Source organism: Haliotis rufescens, unplaced genomic scaffold (assembly GCF_023055435.1).
Source record: "Haliotis rufescens isolate VD_foot unplaced genomic scaffold, xgHalRufe1.0.p SCAF_4, whole genome shotgun sequence".
Classification (NCBI taxonomy): domain Eukaryota; kingdom Metazoa; phylum Mollusca; class Gastropoda; order Lepetellida; family Haliotidae; genus Haliotis; species Haliotis rufescens.
This window is the reverse complement of record NW_025964112.1, coordinates 30,321,538-30,336,753: the sequence shown is the minus strand read 5'-3', so window position 1 is coordinate 30,336,753 and position 15,216 is coordinate 30,321,538. Positions and strand designations below refer to the sequence as shown.

Genomic DNA, 15,216 nt, shown 5'->3' with positions numbered 1-15,216 from the left:
TGAAGTTTGTAATTACGTTTGTCGAGTAGGTTAGTAGCGTAAAAGTTGAAAAATCAAATGTTTTGACATAACTGAACTTCTTTGATAGGCATTTAGAGGTTGGAGTACTAAGTAAGGATAAGATTGTAATAAAGAAGTTGTTCATCCATATTTTCTTATCCTTACTTATAACTGAACTGCTGTGAATAGTAAATCTTTCCTGGATTGTACTAAGGAATATGGTTAATACTTGAGACAGGGATTTGGTGGTACATTTACTAGCCCCAGTAAAATGTATCTCTCTTTGTACGGATCTTCTATGAAGTATTGGACTGCAGTATACAAGAGGAAAAGCCATGTCTCCAGATTTTAGAGTCAAGCAAAATGTTGATAGTACTGATGCTTGATCCGGGCAGATTCGTTTTCCAGTTAACATACTGGCCTCATATATGACATTATTGATATGTCATTGATCATTGATGCTTACATAGGATGATATTATTTGAGGACTTGTCATGAGATGAGGAACAACTACAACCTGTGGGGCAGCCAAGCTTTGGAAGTCAGCTGGCTGGGACAGAATAGTTTAAGTCCAATTTTGTTTTCTCTATTTGAGGTTGCGCATTCTACTGACAACGTCATGCAGTGACTTCATCTTCTCTACTGTTCCATTGCCCATGGTTTGAACGTCTGATCTGGGAGACTTGTATAGCTTGAGACTGACTTTCGACTACTACATCACATTCGATAGGTGTATTACATTTAAAAACTGAGCCGTCCCACTACCATTTATAGCTGAATGCCCCCAAAATCATAACATATCAACCCATTTGACCTATTTAAACTAAATACTCAAATACCCACAAATTGGTGTCACAAACCTTTTGAAATTGAGAAATGCATGTTACATACTTCACTTTTTTCCATTCATATACAAGTATAATATCATGTGCTCAAAATGTTAAGTATTATACATAACAGTTCAACCAGTAAGACGAAATTTACACATTTCGAAACAACTTGATAAATTCAGTAGGATATCAAACCACAACATACAATGTACAATATTAGATACAAAAAGTTCTACGCACATGCTGTTTATAATTAACTATGTACTTTCGAAATATAAAACAATTAACGAGCAAATAACAAATTAACTTAAACATGCGTTCATAAAGGTTGTTTTACGTTGCAGAAATTTGCCCTGCTAATATTCGAGTCTGCGCCAGGCCAAACAATAGTTGATAGCACACGACAATTGGTGATTTTTAACTTTCACCAAAGTATACATGATTTTTTCTAATTGGAACCAAGCTCGTAGGTATCACGCATTAGTTAAAATACTTCAATCAGTGGTTCGATCGCTGGCCTGCATACCACAGACTCGATGCACGCTGAATCATCCGGTAAACCGTCTAACAAAGGTATGTCTGTGACGTTGATACAGGTCAAGTATAAGGTTAAGACGTTTGTATCACACATGCCTGTCCATGAACATCTGTTTTAGCCATAAGCTGCCATTTTCAGCCCGTGGCAGACAAGGATTACATAAATCATAAATCTCCACACAGTATTTACAATACCTTCTGAACCACACTGTCAACAAATGTGCTGGGATCATCCGAGTGTAAGATGACCTCACCCTTGCCCACCGCTATTACACACTGTGTGGAACTCCACTGCACTTACCTTTATTCCTACATACGTTGTAGGTAGTCGTGGGGTGCTCAGAGTTGGTAGCTTTTCCAAATTTATCGGCTTATTAAGCATGACTTTGGTTCCTATTTCTATGAAATCTGTCCCAATCGTCTTCGAAACAAAGGGAAAAGAACGAGATGCTCTCAGATTCAGTTCTATGACCTGAAAGTAAGATACCAATAATCAGAAAATGAAGGCAACATGCATCCCCATAAGAGAACATGGGCGCGGTGTATCATATAAGCTTTGACAGTGTTGTATTTTGAGGATTAAGATAATAAATATACACATAAATTGTATGTCGTTGTTCATTTGTAAGAATATCACAGTAAAGGGTTTTGGATTAACGTTTGAATATAACTCACAATACAGAAACGGAAGTAACGCACAACATAACCGCGTCAGGCAAAATCTTTTTGCACATTTGGCTAAAAAGGTGCATCGTTCTTTAGGTTGCAAGTTTGTAAGATTTTAACAACCAATCCTACGCTATCTGCAACGCAAAAGTTTAATACATAAATTGGGTCGCGGGCGGGATTAAGAAATATCTTGATTAAGAAATTGGCGTTTGCCGGGGTGTCCAAGTCTGTTCTTACCCCATTTCCGACCTCGAACATGTTCGAATCCTCAAAGGGTTTTCTTGTACCAACTCCGTAAAAATATGGTCACCGTAAATCGCCACTACGAAATTGGCGTGTTCCAGGGGTGTCCCAAATATTAATCAAATATTACCACCAAGCGGTGTTACTTTTAGCATGCAACCATGAACAAACAAAAAGATGCATATGGCACACTAACTTCATGTAAACTTTCAATAGTTTCTGTGGAGAACCTTTCAAGATATGATCTTTAAAGTAAAATTCCGGTGAAAAAATCCAATAGGTCCGTCGCTATATAAGATATCCAAAATCGGCTAACAGAGTTTGATGTGTTATGTATGGAGGCAACTCTCAGAAAGTTTGAAAGCATTTCATGCAATGGATTCAGAGAAGAAGGGATTTGAAGACAGGTACCCCAAAGACACTGTGAAAACCTTGAATCCAATATGGCTGCCAAACCATGTAACCAATGACCACAGTCAAAAAACAAAAATTGTCAAGCACCCAAAGCATCAGACACATCCAAAGTTTGAAAGTAATCGGACATGCGGTTGCGAAGCAATAGGGCAAAATATAGCTTTAAAAATTGCTTGTTTTTCCGTTATCTGGTCTTTAGGCCTACGGCCTTGGAATTTGTGTGGTATCTGGTACTGAAGTATCTGGATACACATACAAAATTTGAACAAAATCGAGCCAGTGAATATTATGCTGGCTCTGGTACAAAAGTCGGCGGAATAATAATAATGTTAAATCGAACGATAACACTGGGACTCTTCAGCCTTTCGGCTGTAACAGGCTGTAACCTCTTTGTCAGTTGAGCGTTCTGAGTTCGTCAGGGCCCCGGGTTTATGTCGCATTCCTGAGATAAAGTGCTAAACTTGTTTCCGACCTCATCCATATTCGAATCCCCAAAAGGTTTACCTGTAACAACGCCGTCAAATGTAAGGAACCGCTTGTGAGACATCAGTATTGTCAACCTTTAAGGGCTAGATACCCTGGTCGTTATATGATGGACAAGATAGTCTAGGAAACTGATCATATTGTACAAACCCCAGACCGTGGAAAACAAACATGGAAGCTGACATACTTATTGAACAATATCTGTACTTTGGCCATATCGACCTGAAATTAGTGAACTCATTATAGAAAATGGGCTCATATCCAATCTCAAGAATTGATGACTGTATTGACAGAATTGGTCAAGCAAAGTTTGTCAGGAAGATTTCTGCATTTGCCTCACCAGATGACCTGTATTAGTACACGGTAATGCCCATTTGGGTTCAAACAAGCACCGGCTAACTTTCTGGCTTACAAGATACAGAGACTTGCATTGCTGACATTATCAACCATTCGATTGTGTGACACGATCATCTAAAGAGTAACTCTGCCTTTTTTGAGCGTTTATCACAGTCAAATATGACTGTAAATCTGTCCAAGTGTGAATTTGACCAGGCCCATATTGTGGTTTTAATAATAAATAATAATGATAATATATTTGTACATCGCCTAACTTCCAGCTTGGCGAGCTGCTCAGTAGTACAAGGACTTAAGAACTCTGGTAGTGAGTACAGAGAAAGCCCTGATCTTTGCATTGGTCTGTGGTACATTAAGTTGCTGTGAGTCGGCTGGTCCCGACTGCTGATATCTGAAGATGAGACTTATTAGGTAGTGTTATTTATTGCTGCATGAGTGATAAATTTGGAACTCGATGGGCTGTTTTACAAGAATCCAGTGAAGGTTTTGACGGACTGGCGCTGTATGCATGCATTCTTTTATGTTTAATCCTCACTTAGATATGAGCGGGGCCATATTTTTTGGGAAACCTGTTATTTTGAGAGCACTTTCTAATCAAGAGAGAAGGATGTCATGGCCTACAGTGTCAAACGCTGCAGATAAACCCAACAGCAAACCTAGAACTATTTATTGATGATCCCTTGAACGAAAAACGTCATAAGAAACTTTAAGTAGTTCTGTTTCAGTGCTGTGTTTCTTTTGTAGGGCCGACTTGAGTTCTTCATTTAACTTGTTGTTTACAAAGTGTTAACTATCTCCTCAAGGACTTTTGAAATAAAGCCAGGTTTGATGCAGGACAATAGTTCTTGAATACAGATTGAACAAGCGATGCTTTCTTAAGGTTTCTTTGAAGGAAGAAGGTACCGTTCCATTGATTAGACACAACAGGTGTAAATCTATACTCTTCAAAAAAAGAAACTTGACACTGAATTTCAAAATGTAATATAATGCGATTGTTTCAAAATAGGACACAGAAACCATAATTGAAACACTGTTTCAAGATCAATGTACACAATGTTCAAAACATTAATCGTGTCACCTAGACAGACACACGTACACGATACAGTTAATGTCACAGGGGTACAGAAAATGTCAGTATCGGTTGTGCCCACCACGTGCATCAGTCACCGCTTGACACCGACGACCAATAGATGCAATCAAGTTGTCAATAACACGCTGTTTGATGTGCTGCCATTCATGCTGAAGTGCACCAAGAAGCGCCGGAAGTGTTTGGGGCGGTGGATTCCTTCTGCGAACGCGTCGATCCAAATCGTCCCACAGAAGCTCAATCGGGGACAAATCTGGTGACCGGGCTGGCCAAGGTAATGTCTGGATGTTGTTGTGCTGTAAGAAGTCCCGACGAACACGTGCAATATGCGGTCGAGCGTTGTCCTGCTGGAACTGTCCACAATGAACGTTGAGGTGAGGAAGAACGTAAGGCTATAGGATCAAATCTCTGTAACGCACACCTGTCAATGCACGAGAGGCGTCCTACCACCGTGATGAATTCCGGCCCATACCATGACACTCCCGCCCCCAAATGGGACAACCTGGAACAGGTCTTCGTGCAAAAATCCAGCCTCCCTCAGTCTGTTGCGTACCGTCTGATCTGATATTCTGCGTACCCCAGGGATCTGTGTGGTTGTAGACGTGGCTGTGGTAGTGCGGTCTCGGAGGTGTCGCAGCCGGATGTATCGATCTTGTGCTTGGGTTGTCAACCTTGGTCTTCCTGACCTTGGTCTGTCGTCAACTCTGGTGGTGTTGTTGTATCGGGTCCACAGTGCGGAGATTGTCTGTCTGGATACGTCAAAGTGCCTGGCCACTTCTTGCTGAGTTGCTCCAGCTTGTAATCTCCCAATGGCGTTGTTCCGTTGAGCTGCATTCAGTCTTAGCATTCTGTCACCGCCTCTACTGCCGTTATAAGGACTGTTGAACAGCCGTTGATCTGGATTTTTATACCCATTCAGCAGGGGGGCCCGCATGCCTAAATGCAGGATCCTGTGCTGCACGTTTTTTACAGGCGGTTGCGTTTGGATGAAGCTGTAAAATTGATCCCCAAATGCTACGTTTATGTGCTTTGCATGTGTTTTCGCGAATTATAGACACATCATATTTCTGTTTGACTTATTTGGTTCTCATTTAATGTAATTATTTTAGATATTTGGCAAAAAGTGCTTTAACATCTATGTCAAGTTTCTTTTTTTGAAGAGTATATGTATGTAAAGGATCGAGCTCAAAAGATTTGCATGATTCAACCCTTACAATATTTTTTTATTTCTCCAAAGCTTGTTTCCTGAAAACATGGCATGGGGATGTCTGTAAAAGGTGTATCGTGTGTTGTAGCAGACGGCTGTGCATACCGATTAGATCCTTATGATCAATTTTTTTCTAAGAAAAATGTGGCAAAATATTTTGCCATGTCATGTGACTCTGTAAAGTGCATAGTGATGGCGATCAGTTATTTTGAGTTGATCCTGTTCTCAATGACTGATTGTCTTACGTGGAACACTTTTGCCTTTTGGATGATGTTGTTGGCTTTGTTTCTTGAAGAAATGAGTGTTGGATTTGATGAAGTACAGTAAACCTCGTCTTCAGGTGAGATTTTCCAGGAAAATAACCTCAAAAGAACAGATAATGTCATTTCCATAATAAGAACATGACCGCTCCCGTGTGTAGGCTGACAAGACATGCTGGATTAAACAAAGCCTGTGAAGAATATCCAGAAATGATGACTTACGAAATACAGATGAATAGTCTCTAGTTTGTTGGATGGCGTCAAAATAACCAGATCATCTTTGTTTATTCCTCTTTCTGTTGGTCAGCCCCGTCTTCTGGGCTTTGGCCTGAAGTAAGTTTTGTCTCAATCAATGACATAACTAGTTTGAGTCCATTGTACAGAGGGCTACCAAAGACGTGTTGCTGTCGATAATAGGTCACCTACCAGTATCCGTGATCAGTTTGTGTAGGGTCTGCTTGGTTACAGATCGATATATCCAAAAAATATAGAAAATAAATGTAACATCTAATTGAGCAAGTGCGCAAAAAAACTAAACCAGTCTATGCAGGTAAACAGTACATATTGAAACGAAATAAGACACCCAACATAATGTGTTTTTATTTTATCCACCGGTAGTTTGCCAAGTACGTTTCTAAAAGCTGGTAAAGAAAACCACGCAAATATTTTGCTGCGTTATTAGTTTTATAAAATACACAAAGTAATCCCACCCCCACCCCCCACCCCCCCCCCCCCCCCACCCCCCCCCCCACCCCCCAATTCATAAATTCATAACGAGAAGAAATGTACCTGCACTGACCTTCACATCACTGTCCTTCACAAGAAACTGAATATTGAATGGCCCAGAAATCAAAAAGTGCATTGCAATCTTTTCTGTGATGTCACGGATCTGGAACAAAACAATACAACTATATACACAGACAAGGGATGTGTATCAGCTCTGTCGCAGGTAGCTCCATACAATGTCGATGGTGTCCTGGACTCGATTTAACTTTACTTTTTTGATTCGGGGATCCATAATGTCATGGTCCCTAAGCCAGATTTCTAAGTACAAATATTATACACATGCTAGTGTCAGAATTCCCCTATCTGAATATATACTAGTGTTCACCATCCAACGAGCGATTTGTTGTTGTATGTTAGTACAAGTATTTCAAAGAACGGTAACATAGAGCCGTCCCTAGTATACTATATGTTGAAACACAAGAAATAAGGAAATTTAAAAATTCTAAACGATATACCAGATTTGTTAACACATGTGTTTATATCTTGAACTGGCGGTTTGTTTGCTAGCAACACACTCGTCTTCGTGGCTTTCCTTGTTCAACGTCTCCTCTGTTCATAGCGGCGTTACCCAAATCACTGAACTAAATCATTTCACCTTTCACAAACTCCTAGAGAAAGAAGAAGTGGTCTTGTACACTGGGACAGGGGTGTGTCCATGTCTTTAACAATATGAACATATATTTTCCAAAAGAATTAGGGGATCATGAAATATCTTAAAATATGACTGCCAGAGAGCCAAAACATAATTCCCCAACACACCCAAAACACCATGCAATTCGTCCGCGCACGTGGGTAGGGGTGCATTCTTGACTTCACTGAAAGGTCGTCAAATCGGTCTGAGTCATTAGTAGTGTTGATTTTCATTATCCACAGTAACACAGAGGCTCTGTATTACTGCTTTAACGCAGTAGGTGTGACCAGATTGGGAATGTGTGGTCTACAATGTGATGAACGCCTGACAGCTATTGGTATGCTTCAAACTGGTAGAACTGTACCAACGTTACATATCGACACATTCTAGCCAATGGTGTTTCGAGCGTGGAAACTGGGGAAATAGACGATGGTCTCATGTCATGTTTTCAGATGAGTCCAGATTCACTCAGGACTAGATAGGCGTGAACGTGACTGGAGGCGCCCTAACAAACGTCATTGGAACGTAAACGGACGGCAACATGACAGATTTGGGGGGTGGATCTGTAATGACATGGTGCGGGATTACTATGACTGCCAGAATGCCACTGCATATTGTCCAGGGAGGGTCACTGGACACTCCTACCGATGCAGGATACTAGAGGCAATAGTTGTCCCGTTTGCGCGCCATGCTGGTCCATGTTTTGTCCACAGACGCCTGTCGTCTTTCTTGTTTTGCAACCTTACAATAAACCGCCAACACGTTTTCTTGATTGATTAGTCCTTCCTTTTACCTATGCATCCATTTCCATTTTGTATTTCTGGCATCATCTGTTATTTTCGAATATCCACTACATTTTGTGGATAGTATATATTATGTACATGCAGTATGGAATAGAAATGAATGTTAAGGAATAGTGTGTGTCAAACATCTTACCACAGTCAGGGCTTCTTCACTTATTGTTTGTGTCGGCAGAATCAATGTCGCATCACCACTGTGAACACCAGCGTTCTCCACATGTTCACTTACAGCATGGCTAACAATCTGAAAGCCACTGAACCATGTATCACTGACACCAGATGAGACGTGGGTTTTAGTAAGTTACACATATCTTTTGAATAATTACAGTGAACTCTCTTAATACATAAAATGTACATTTAAGTGTCTCGGACAGTCCGACTACTTACTTAATCGGCTCATACGATAATCAATAAAACATTTGGAATTAAACATGGAATTTATATTTGGGATTACACGTTCTTAGTAAATTAGTCCAATCGGGTATTCGAAACCACACTTTCAGTGTATGGCATGGAATCAACAGCACGCAAAGTCAACGACCTAACCCACTCAGCTCATCACGCGTCACATAAAGTCCGATAATTTGTAGTCTAGACCACGTACTTTGTGTACCCCTCTGATAAGTGTAAATTGGCTACGACGGCCGGATTCGAATCCCAGATGGTACTCCAGCCCAAAAATAATAGTTTTTTGTAATTACTAAAGAAAGTGTAATCCTAAATATAACATATGTTACATATGACCACTTTCTTAAAGTCCTTGCCTATTCATCAGGAAGCTATTCCACACTGGAATCCCAACGAGGTCTTTCATACATACTGTAAATGTTTTTGGGGTTAACGTATTTCTTCACGAGTATCACCGTGACAATAATTTTGATACATGACATAAATGATCAAAGGACTTTATAGATACATGTACAATTCTAGCCAACCCTTAGATACATCTGATAGAGTCAAAAACAGACTACATGAGCATTGTGACCTTTGACAAATGAATATCCTGCAGGGGCGTTGAAAACATCGAAAGATATATATGAACAATCTACTGAAAAATATGTCAAATGTTTATAACAGTGGCATTTATAATGTTGAAACAAGTACGTCAATGTGCATGTTTGCAGTGACAAACAGATAACTTACAACTCCATCAGAAGCAATCGCATCCATCTCAACTTCACGAGATCCAGTGTAGAATTTTGTTATGACAACTGGGTATTCGTTTGAAATCTGCGCTGCTTCTTGCAGGTATCCGTTCAACTCCTCAGGTGTGTACGCCACATTCATTGCTGAGCCACTGAGAATGTAGGATGGCCTCAACAAACAAGGGTATCCAACAGTTGCAGCAAAGTCTAAAGCTTCATCCTAGATGGGAAACATGTTTATTCATAAATATTGGACAGTTACATTGTACGAGTTTTGTGAATGAATAAATGCCACGCTTAAAAGACGTTAGTTCTCGAGTAAAGGGTCTTTAATAAGAAAATGTCCAAAACTTTTAACCTGGTGACGGATTATACTGAGCCACCCTCAGGAGGTAATGTATTTCCACATAGCAATACTCGCGACATGCCCATCTCATATCTTGTAAGTGAGTTAGTGAGTGAGTGAATTCACGTACCAGTTTGGTGAGGGACCTCCACTCAGGCTGGCGGATGCTAAGAGTGTCACATATAGCGGAAAACACTGGTCTATTTTCAGCGTTGTCTATCATGAGTGCGCTTGTACCCAGGATTCGCACTCCTCTCTTGTGAAGAGGAAGGGCCAAGTTGTTGGGGATTTGTCCACCGACAGATACTATAACTCCTTCACAGCGCTTGAACATAGTCCACATATCATATTCCTATCATATAATCACATGAGCAAATAATACCTGTACTTTATGTTCCGTGCTCAGGTAGGCAACGACAACATATACTCACACGCAAAAGAAAAGCAAGTCGAGTATGCAGTATACATGTTATTTATTTTCAACAGTAAAGACAAAAATTGATTGACAAAAATTTGACTGAAGACAGTTTAATGGATTAAAAGGCAGATGACATAATTGTGGTTTTTTCAAATGTTAAGGGCTTACACAGTTTCGGGTCAATACCCAAAATGTCAGTCAATACCTGGTGTGACCACCATTAGTATTGATCACTGCCACACATCTCCTGTACACTGAGTGGATCAGACGATTTGTGAAGGCCCTAAGGATCCACCTGCACACATCCAGAGCAGCTGTGCGTAGTTCATCGGCAGTTGTAGGGACTGGACGCACATTGTGCAGACGCCTTTCAACCTCATCCCACAAGTGTTCGATGGGGTTCAGATCAGGGCTGAGGGCTGGCCACGGTAGAACACGGATGTTGTGTTGTTGCAGAAAGGCCATGGTAGCTCTGGCAACATAGGGACGAGCATTGTCCTGCTGGAAAATGTGTTGTTGATGTTGTGCAAATAATGGAACAACGTGGGGTCTGATCACTTGGTCGATATACCGCTGAGCAGTGACGCCGTGTCCCCGACCTTGACCAACATTCAGAAAGCACATGGGTCCAAGTCTCACATTAAGTCCAATCCCTGCCCATATCATGACGCTAGGTCCACCCCATGGATCCCTTTCAACAACGTTTCTGTCAGCGAAACGATCACCTCGACGCCGCCAAATTCTGACTCTTCCGTCTGCATGGGAGACACAAATGCGACTTTCATCAGAGAAGATGTCACCCCTCCACTCACGATGACGCCAATTGCGATGACCCTTTGCCCACTGAAGTAGTGCTTGTCGATGCCGTGGTTGGAGAACAGGACGACGTGCTGGTCGGCGACATCTGAGGTTGTTGGAACGGAGAATCGGATCACAGTGTCCCGGCTAATGTATATTATGTGTTCCTATGGTCTGTCGAGCACTTTCACTTGCAGTTAGGAACGGATGTCGCTGGTGTTGACGGGTAATCTGCCGATCTTGTCGAGGTGTGGTGACCCTAGGACGACCGCTCCGAGGAAGGTCATCTGTGGTCTGTGTTCAATCAGTTTATTCGGTAATAAGGCCTCAGGCCCACGTACAATGTGGTCTGTGTTGTATTGTATCGATGCCGGAGACGGTAAATTGTGGTTATGTTAACGTTGAAATGACGGGCAACATCTTGGACAGACTCTCCAGCTTCCAAACGTCCGATAGCCTGGTTTCTCTGTATTTGAGTTAGGCGTGGCATTGTTGACCAAGGAGTGGTAGGTCCAAGAATCGGCCACAGTTTAATACCCACTACAGTTCGTGACAGTTCGTGCATTTTCGATTTTGCGAGAAATGGGTGCATGATACCCACATATTCATTGAAATGGTGCGTTTTGGCGATTCGTTTTTTATGTTGCGTTTTACTCGGGGCTTCCAAAATGCGACCATAAATATTGATAACACCATCAGGCTTCACTACATGCCAAAACTCGTATCAATTTATGGTTTCGTGTTTGTTACCTATTTGCTTAAAAACACTTGCGTTTCTTTTGCGTGTGAGTATATATACATATTCACAGGGGGCGGTCGGGTAGCCTAGTGGTTAAAGCGTTCGCTCGTCACGCAGAAGACCCGGGTTCGATTCCCGACATGGGTACAATGTGTGAAGCCCATTTCTGGTGTCCCCCGCCGTGATATTGCTGGAATATTGCTAAAAGCGGCGTAAAACCATACTCACTCACTCACTACATATTCACAGTGACCTCAACTATATAATACAAGTCCCTCAAAACCACACCAATTCTTCATCTTCAGGATGATATGTAGCAAGATCTATCTGCCTGCAGTAACCTCGGGTTAGCATGTAATATAATTTTTAGTCTTGTCCGCCCAAATCACCTTCAATATAAATGCCATACAGCAGTTAATCAAAACACAATATGAAATACGTGCAATTATCAGAGCAGACGCAGCGTATATAGAGGAGAACAGTGGTGTACAGCACCCACTAATGAATGTGAACACCTGCAGCTGCTATTTAAGAAGCAACTTGGGTTGGGTACTCCAGTACAAATGTTTAGCGCATAGGCCCAATTACATCACTTCCAGTTTGTGAATATACATGTCTAATAAAGTGCGAATTGGTCAAAGTTCCGTTCATCTAGCGACCATTAAAACTAGCATTAAACCATTATCTACAGCATATGGTTAGCCTTGACCATACTGTTAACTGATAAAAAGAGGTTTATAACCAGCATGATGGATGTATCAAATATTCATTCTTGCTGGATCTTTGGTCACCTCATGACAGTGTTATTTGATATAACTAGGACATATTCATCGTATAATCTGTTTCCATTCAGTTTTCACATATTGTAAACTTTAAAATTTGATGCATTTGACAAGTAATCCCCATAGCAGTGAAAACAAGCATGAAATACTCATATCCCATGCGTGGACACATGTCCGGTTGTGTGCAATGCATTAGGTCTTGTGAAGTATGTTCACTGGACCTTTTTGTAAATGGCCTAATTGCAGCACTGAAAAAGTAATTACTGTTGTTGCATCTGTAGTTTATGATAGAATACATAACTATACACATGCACAAAAGTTAAGTGCCACCATATTCATAGTCTCTTGATTTCGCGTGTGGGAATCAGAAATACGAAATCTGATGATGTATGACTGAATTAGGCTTCCATAGTTTCATGAACCCAAATTTATCCAGATACCACAAGGAAAGCGTGCTTTACGTGTTGCTGCAGTTCCCCTACCCTATAAATAGTGAAATTCAAGTTTCAGACACGTGGTTGCATTTTGCTCCTGTGTGAGATTCCCCTTCCAATAGAGGTTGAAAATCAGCCATGGTGAGGAGAAAGTTAACGAACGCTGAAAGATGGCAAGTGATAGGCATGAAAAATGCTAGCATGTCATGCAGGAGGGCCATTACAAGACAAATGGGTCGTCATCACAGTGTTATCACTCGTTTGATTGTCAAACATGGTCAAACCAATGATGTCAATGACAGGCATAGGTCTGGTAGGCCAAGAAAGACCTCTAACAGAGAGGATAGACGTCTTTTCAGGATAGTCAGACGAAATCCATTTGCCACTTCAACAGATTTAAGACTGCAGTGGGTTACCCATCAGAGACTCTCGACGATGACCGTAAGGCGTCGCCTCAGAGCGGCTGGTTATAACGCCAGAAGACCAATGGCACATGCGGAATCGTCTGATATGGTGTCGGGCCCGTAGTCGATGGAACTTGGCCAACTGGAGAAGGATCCATTGGTCTAACGAGTGTCGAATGCTGCTACGAACTGTTGATGGTCGAATACGTGTTTGGAGGCAACGTAACACTCGTTTTACGCCGCTTTTAGCAAGATTCCAGCAATATCACGGCAGGGGACACCAGAAATGGGCTTCACACATTGTACCCATGTCGGGAATCGAACCCGAGTCTTCGGCGTGACGAGCGAACGCTTTAACCACTAGGCTACCCGACCGCCCCCTTTTGGAGGAACATACACACAAGCAATGCAGAACTTACCAACAAGAAAGGAAATGTATTCAATACTGCAAGATAACATTATGTGCCAAGTTTGGTGAAGAAATATGCTGCGTTTTCAACATCTGCTACGGAAACGAGGACTACCGACATTTCCAGTCTAAGTCAATCGTTGCCATGGAAACTCGAAAAAAAGATTTTGGGCTAAAAATCCCAAACTATCAAAAGGCACCAGTTCACCACTAGAACTATCTATGTGCCAAGTTTGGTTAAGATATCTCACATGGTTTTTGTGTTCTGCTCTGGAAACGAAATGTGACGGACGGACGGAATGACGGAAGGGCAGACGGACGGAAGGACGGAAATACGGAAGGACGGAAATATGGACAGACGGCACCCATTCCTATATCCCCCTTCCACTTCATGGCGGGGGATAAAACCGATACGAAGTATGAAAAAAAGTTTCAGAAAAAACAAAAGCGGAAGTAGCACAATCAAAACCTTTTCAGGAATTCCTCAAAACTATACCATACACTTCCAAACCTACGTAATTAGAAATTAAGTCCGGTCTGTAATTTCATTTTTTAGAAAACACATATATACTCAACCAGGATTTAATTTCTGAAAGTATGATACTTCTATGTAGCTTAGACACTGCATTAACAGAAACAACAACCAAGTTTTAGGAACAGATAAAGTAGCTGGCAATCATGATACAATCCCTATTCCCATTGACGTTAATGATAAGATTAATCTTTTGCAGACATGATACTGACATCTGTTTGGTGTTTAAAGCCACACTCAACAATAATCCAGCTATGTGAAAAACATCTGGACCAGTCAATCCAGTGACTTAATTCATGAACATCGATCTACGCAATTGGGATAGGATGACAAATATCAACCAAGTCAGCGAGCCTGACAACCCGATCCTGTTAGTCAACTCTTAGGACAAGTTTGGGTTTTTGCAGAGCAATTCTAACCCGAAACTTCTCGGGTATGGTAAGACTACATGCAATAATCAAATATAATGTATGAGGCCCCATCCTCGAAATGCTACTTACTACCCCAAGAAAGAAACGCAAGACTAGATGAGTGATGAGGTAGTAGCAAACAGTGGACGTTTTCAACATGAAGACATTTCACGAAACATGGCAACTGTCAGGGTCAAGACAATGTTTTGTGTTTCCACCACTAGCATCAAATACTGCCAGGCATATCCTGCCCAAGGACGAAATATGAGTATGGATCACACGTTGTGGTTTCGTTGGAATGTTGTTGTTTCACGTGCAGTTTACAATCTAATACTGCAGTGATGAAAGATGACTTTAGCATAGTTCATAAGGGGAACAACGTGCGGCTTTAGGATTTCATCACAAGGGCATTGCTCTGGCTGCCTTGCACTTGCATCAGATCTACCAGTTTGGGAAACAGCCACTCAATCTGTCGAACTTCCATATACAGTTACTCTG

At 41.4% G+C, this 15,216-nt stretch overlaps 1 protein-coding gene across 6 annotated transcripts in view; it reads right to left on the bottom strand.

The window, feature by feature from the left end:
• Positions 1–15,216, bottom strand: part of LOC124119867 (carbamoyl-phosphate synthase [ammonia], mitochondrial-like) — a 95,622-nt gene that overhangs the window by 19,420 nt on the left and 60,986 nt on the right. For 4 of the 6 annotated variants that reach the window (XM_046482530.2, XM_046482533.2, XM_046482531.2 and 1 more), the window contains 5 exons: positions 9,923–10,117; positions 9,445–9,666; positions 8,438–8,545; positions 6,884–6,973; positions 1,669–1,839 (listed from right to left, as the gene is read on the bottom strand). In XM_046482530.2, coding sequence (XP_046338486.2) covers positions 1,669–1,839; positions 6,884–6,973; positions 8,438–8,545; positions 9,445–9,666; positions 9,923–10,117 — 786 coding nt within the window. Of the gene's footprint in view, positions 1–1,668; positions 1,840–6,306; positions 6,413–6,873; positions 6,974–8,437; positions 8,546–9,444; positions 9,667–9,922; positions 10,118–15,216 lie in introns of those variants that run through there. The other 2 variants (XR_006858718.2, XR_006858717.2) reach the window with 2 other exon arrangements.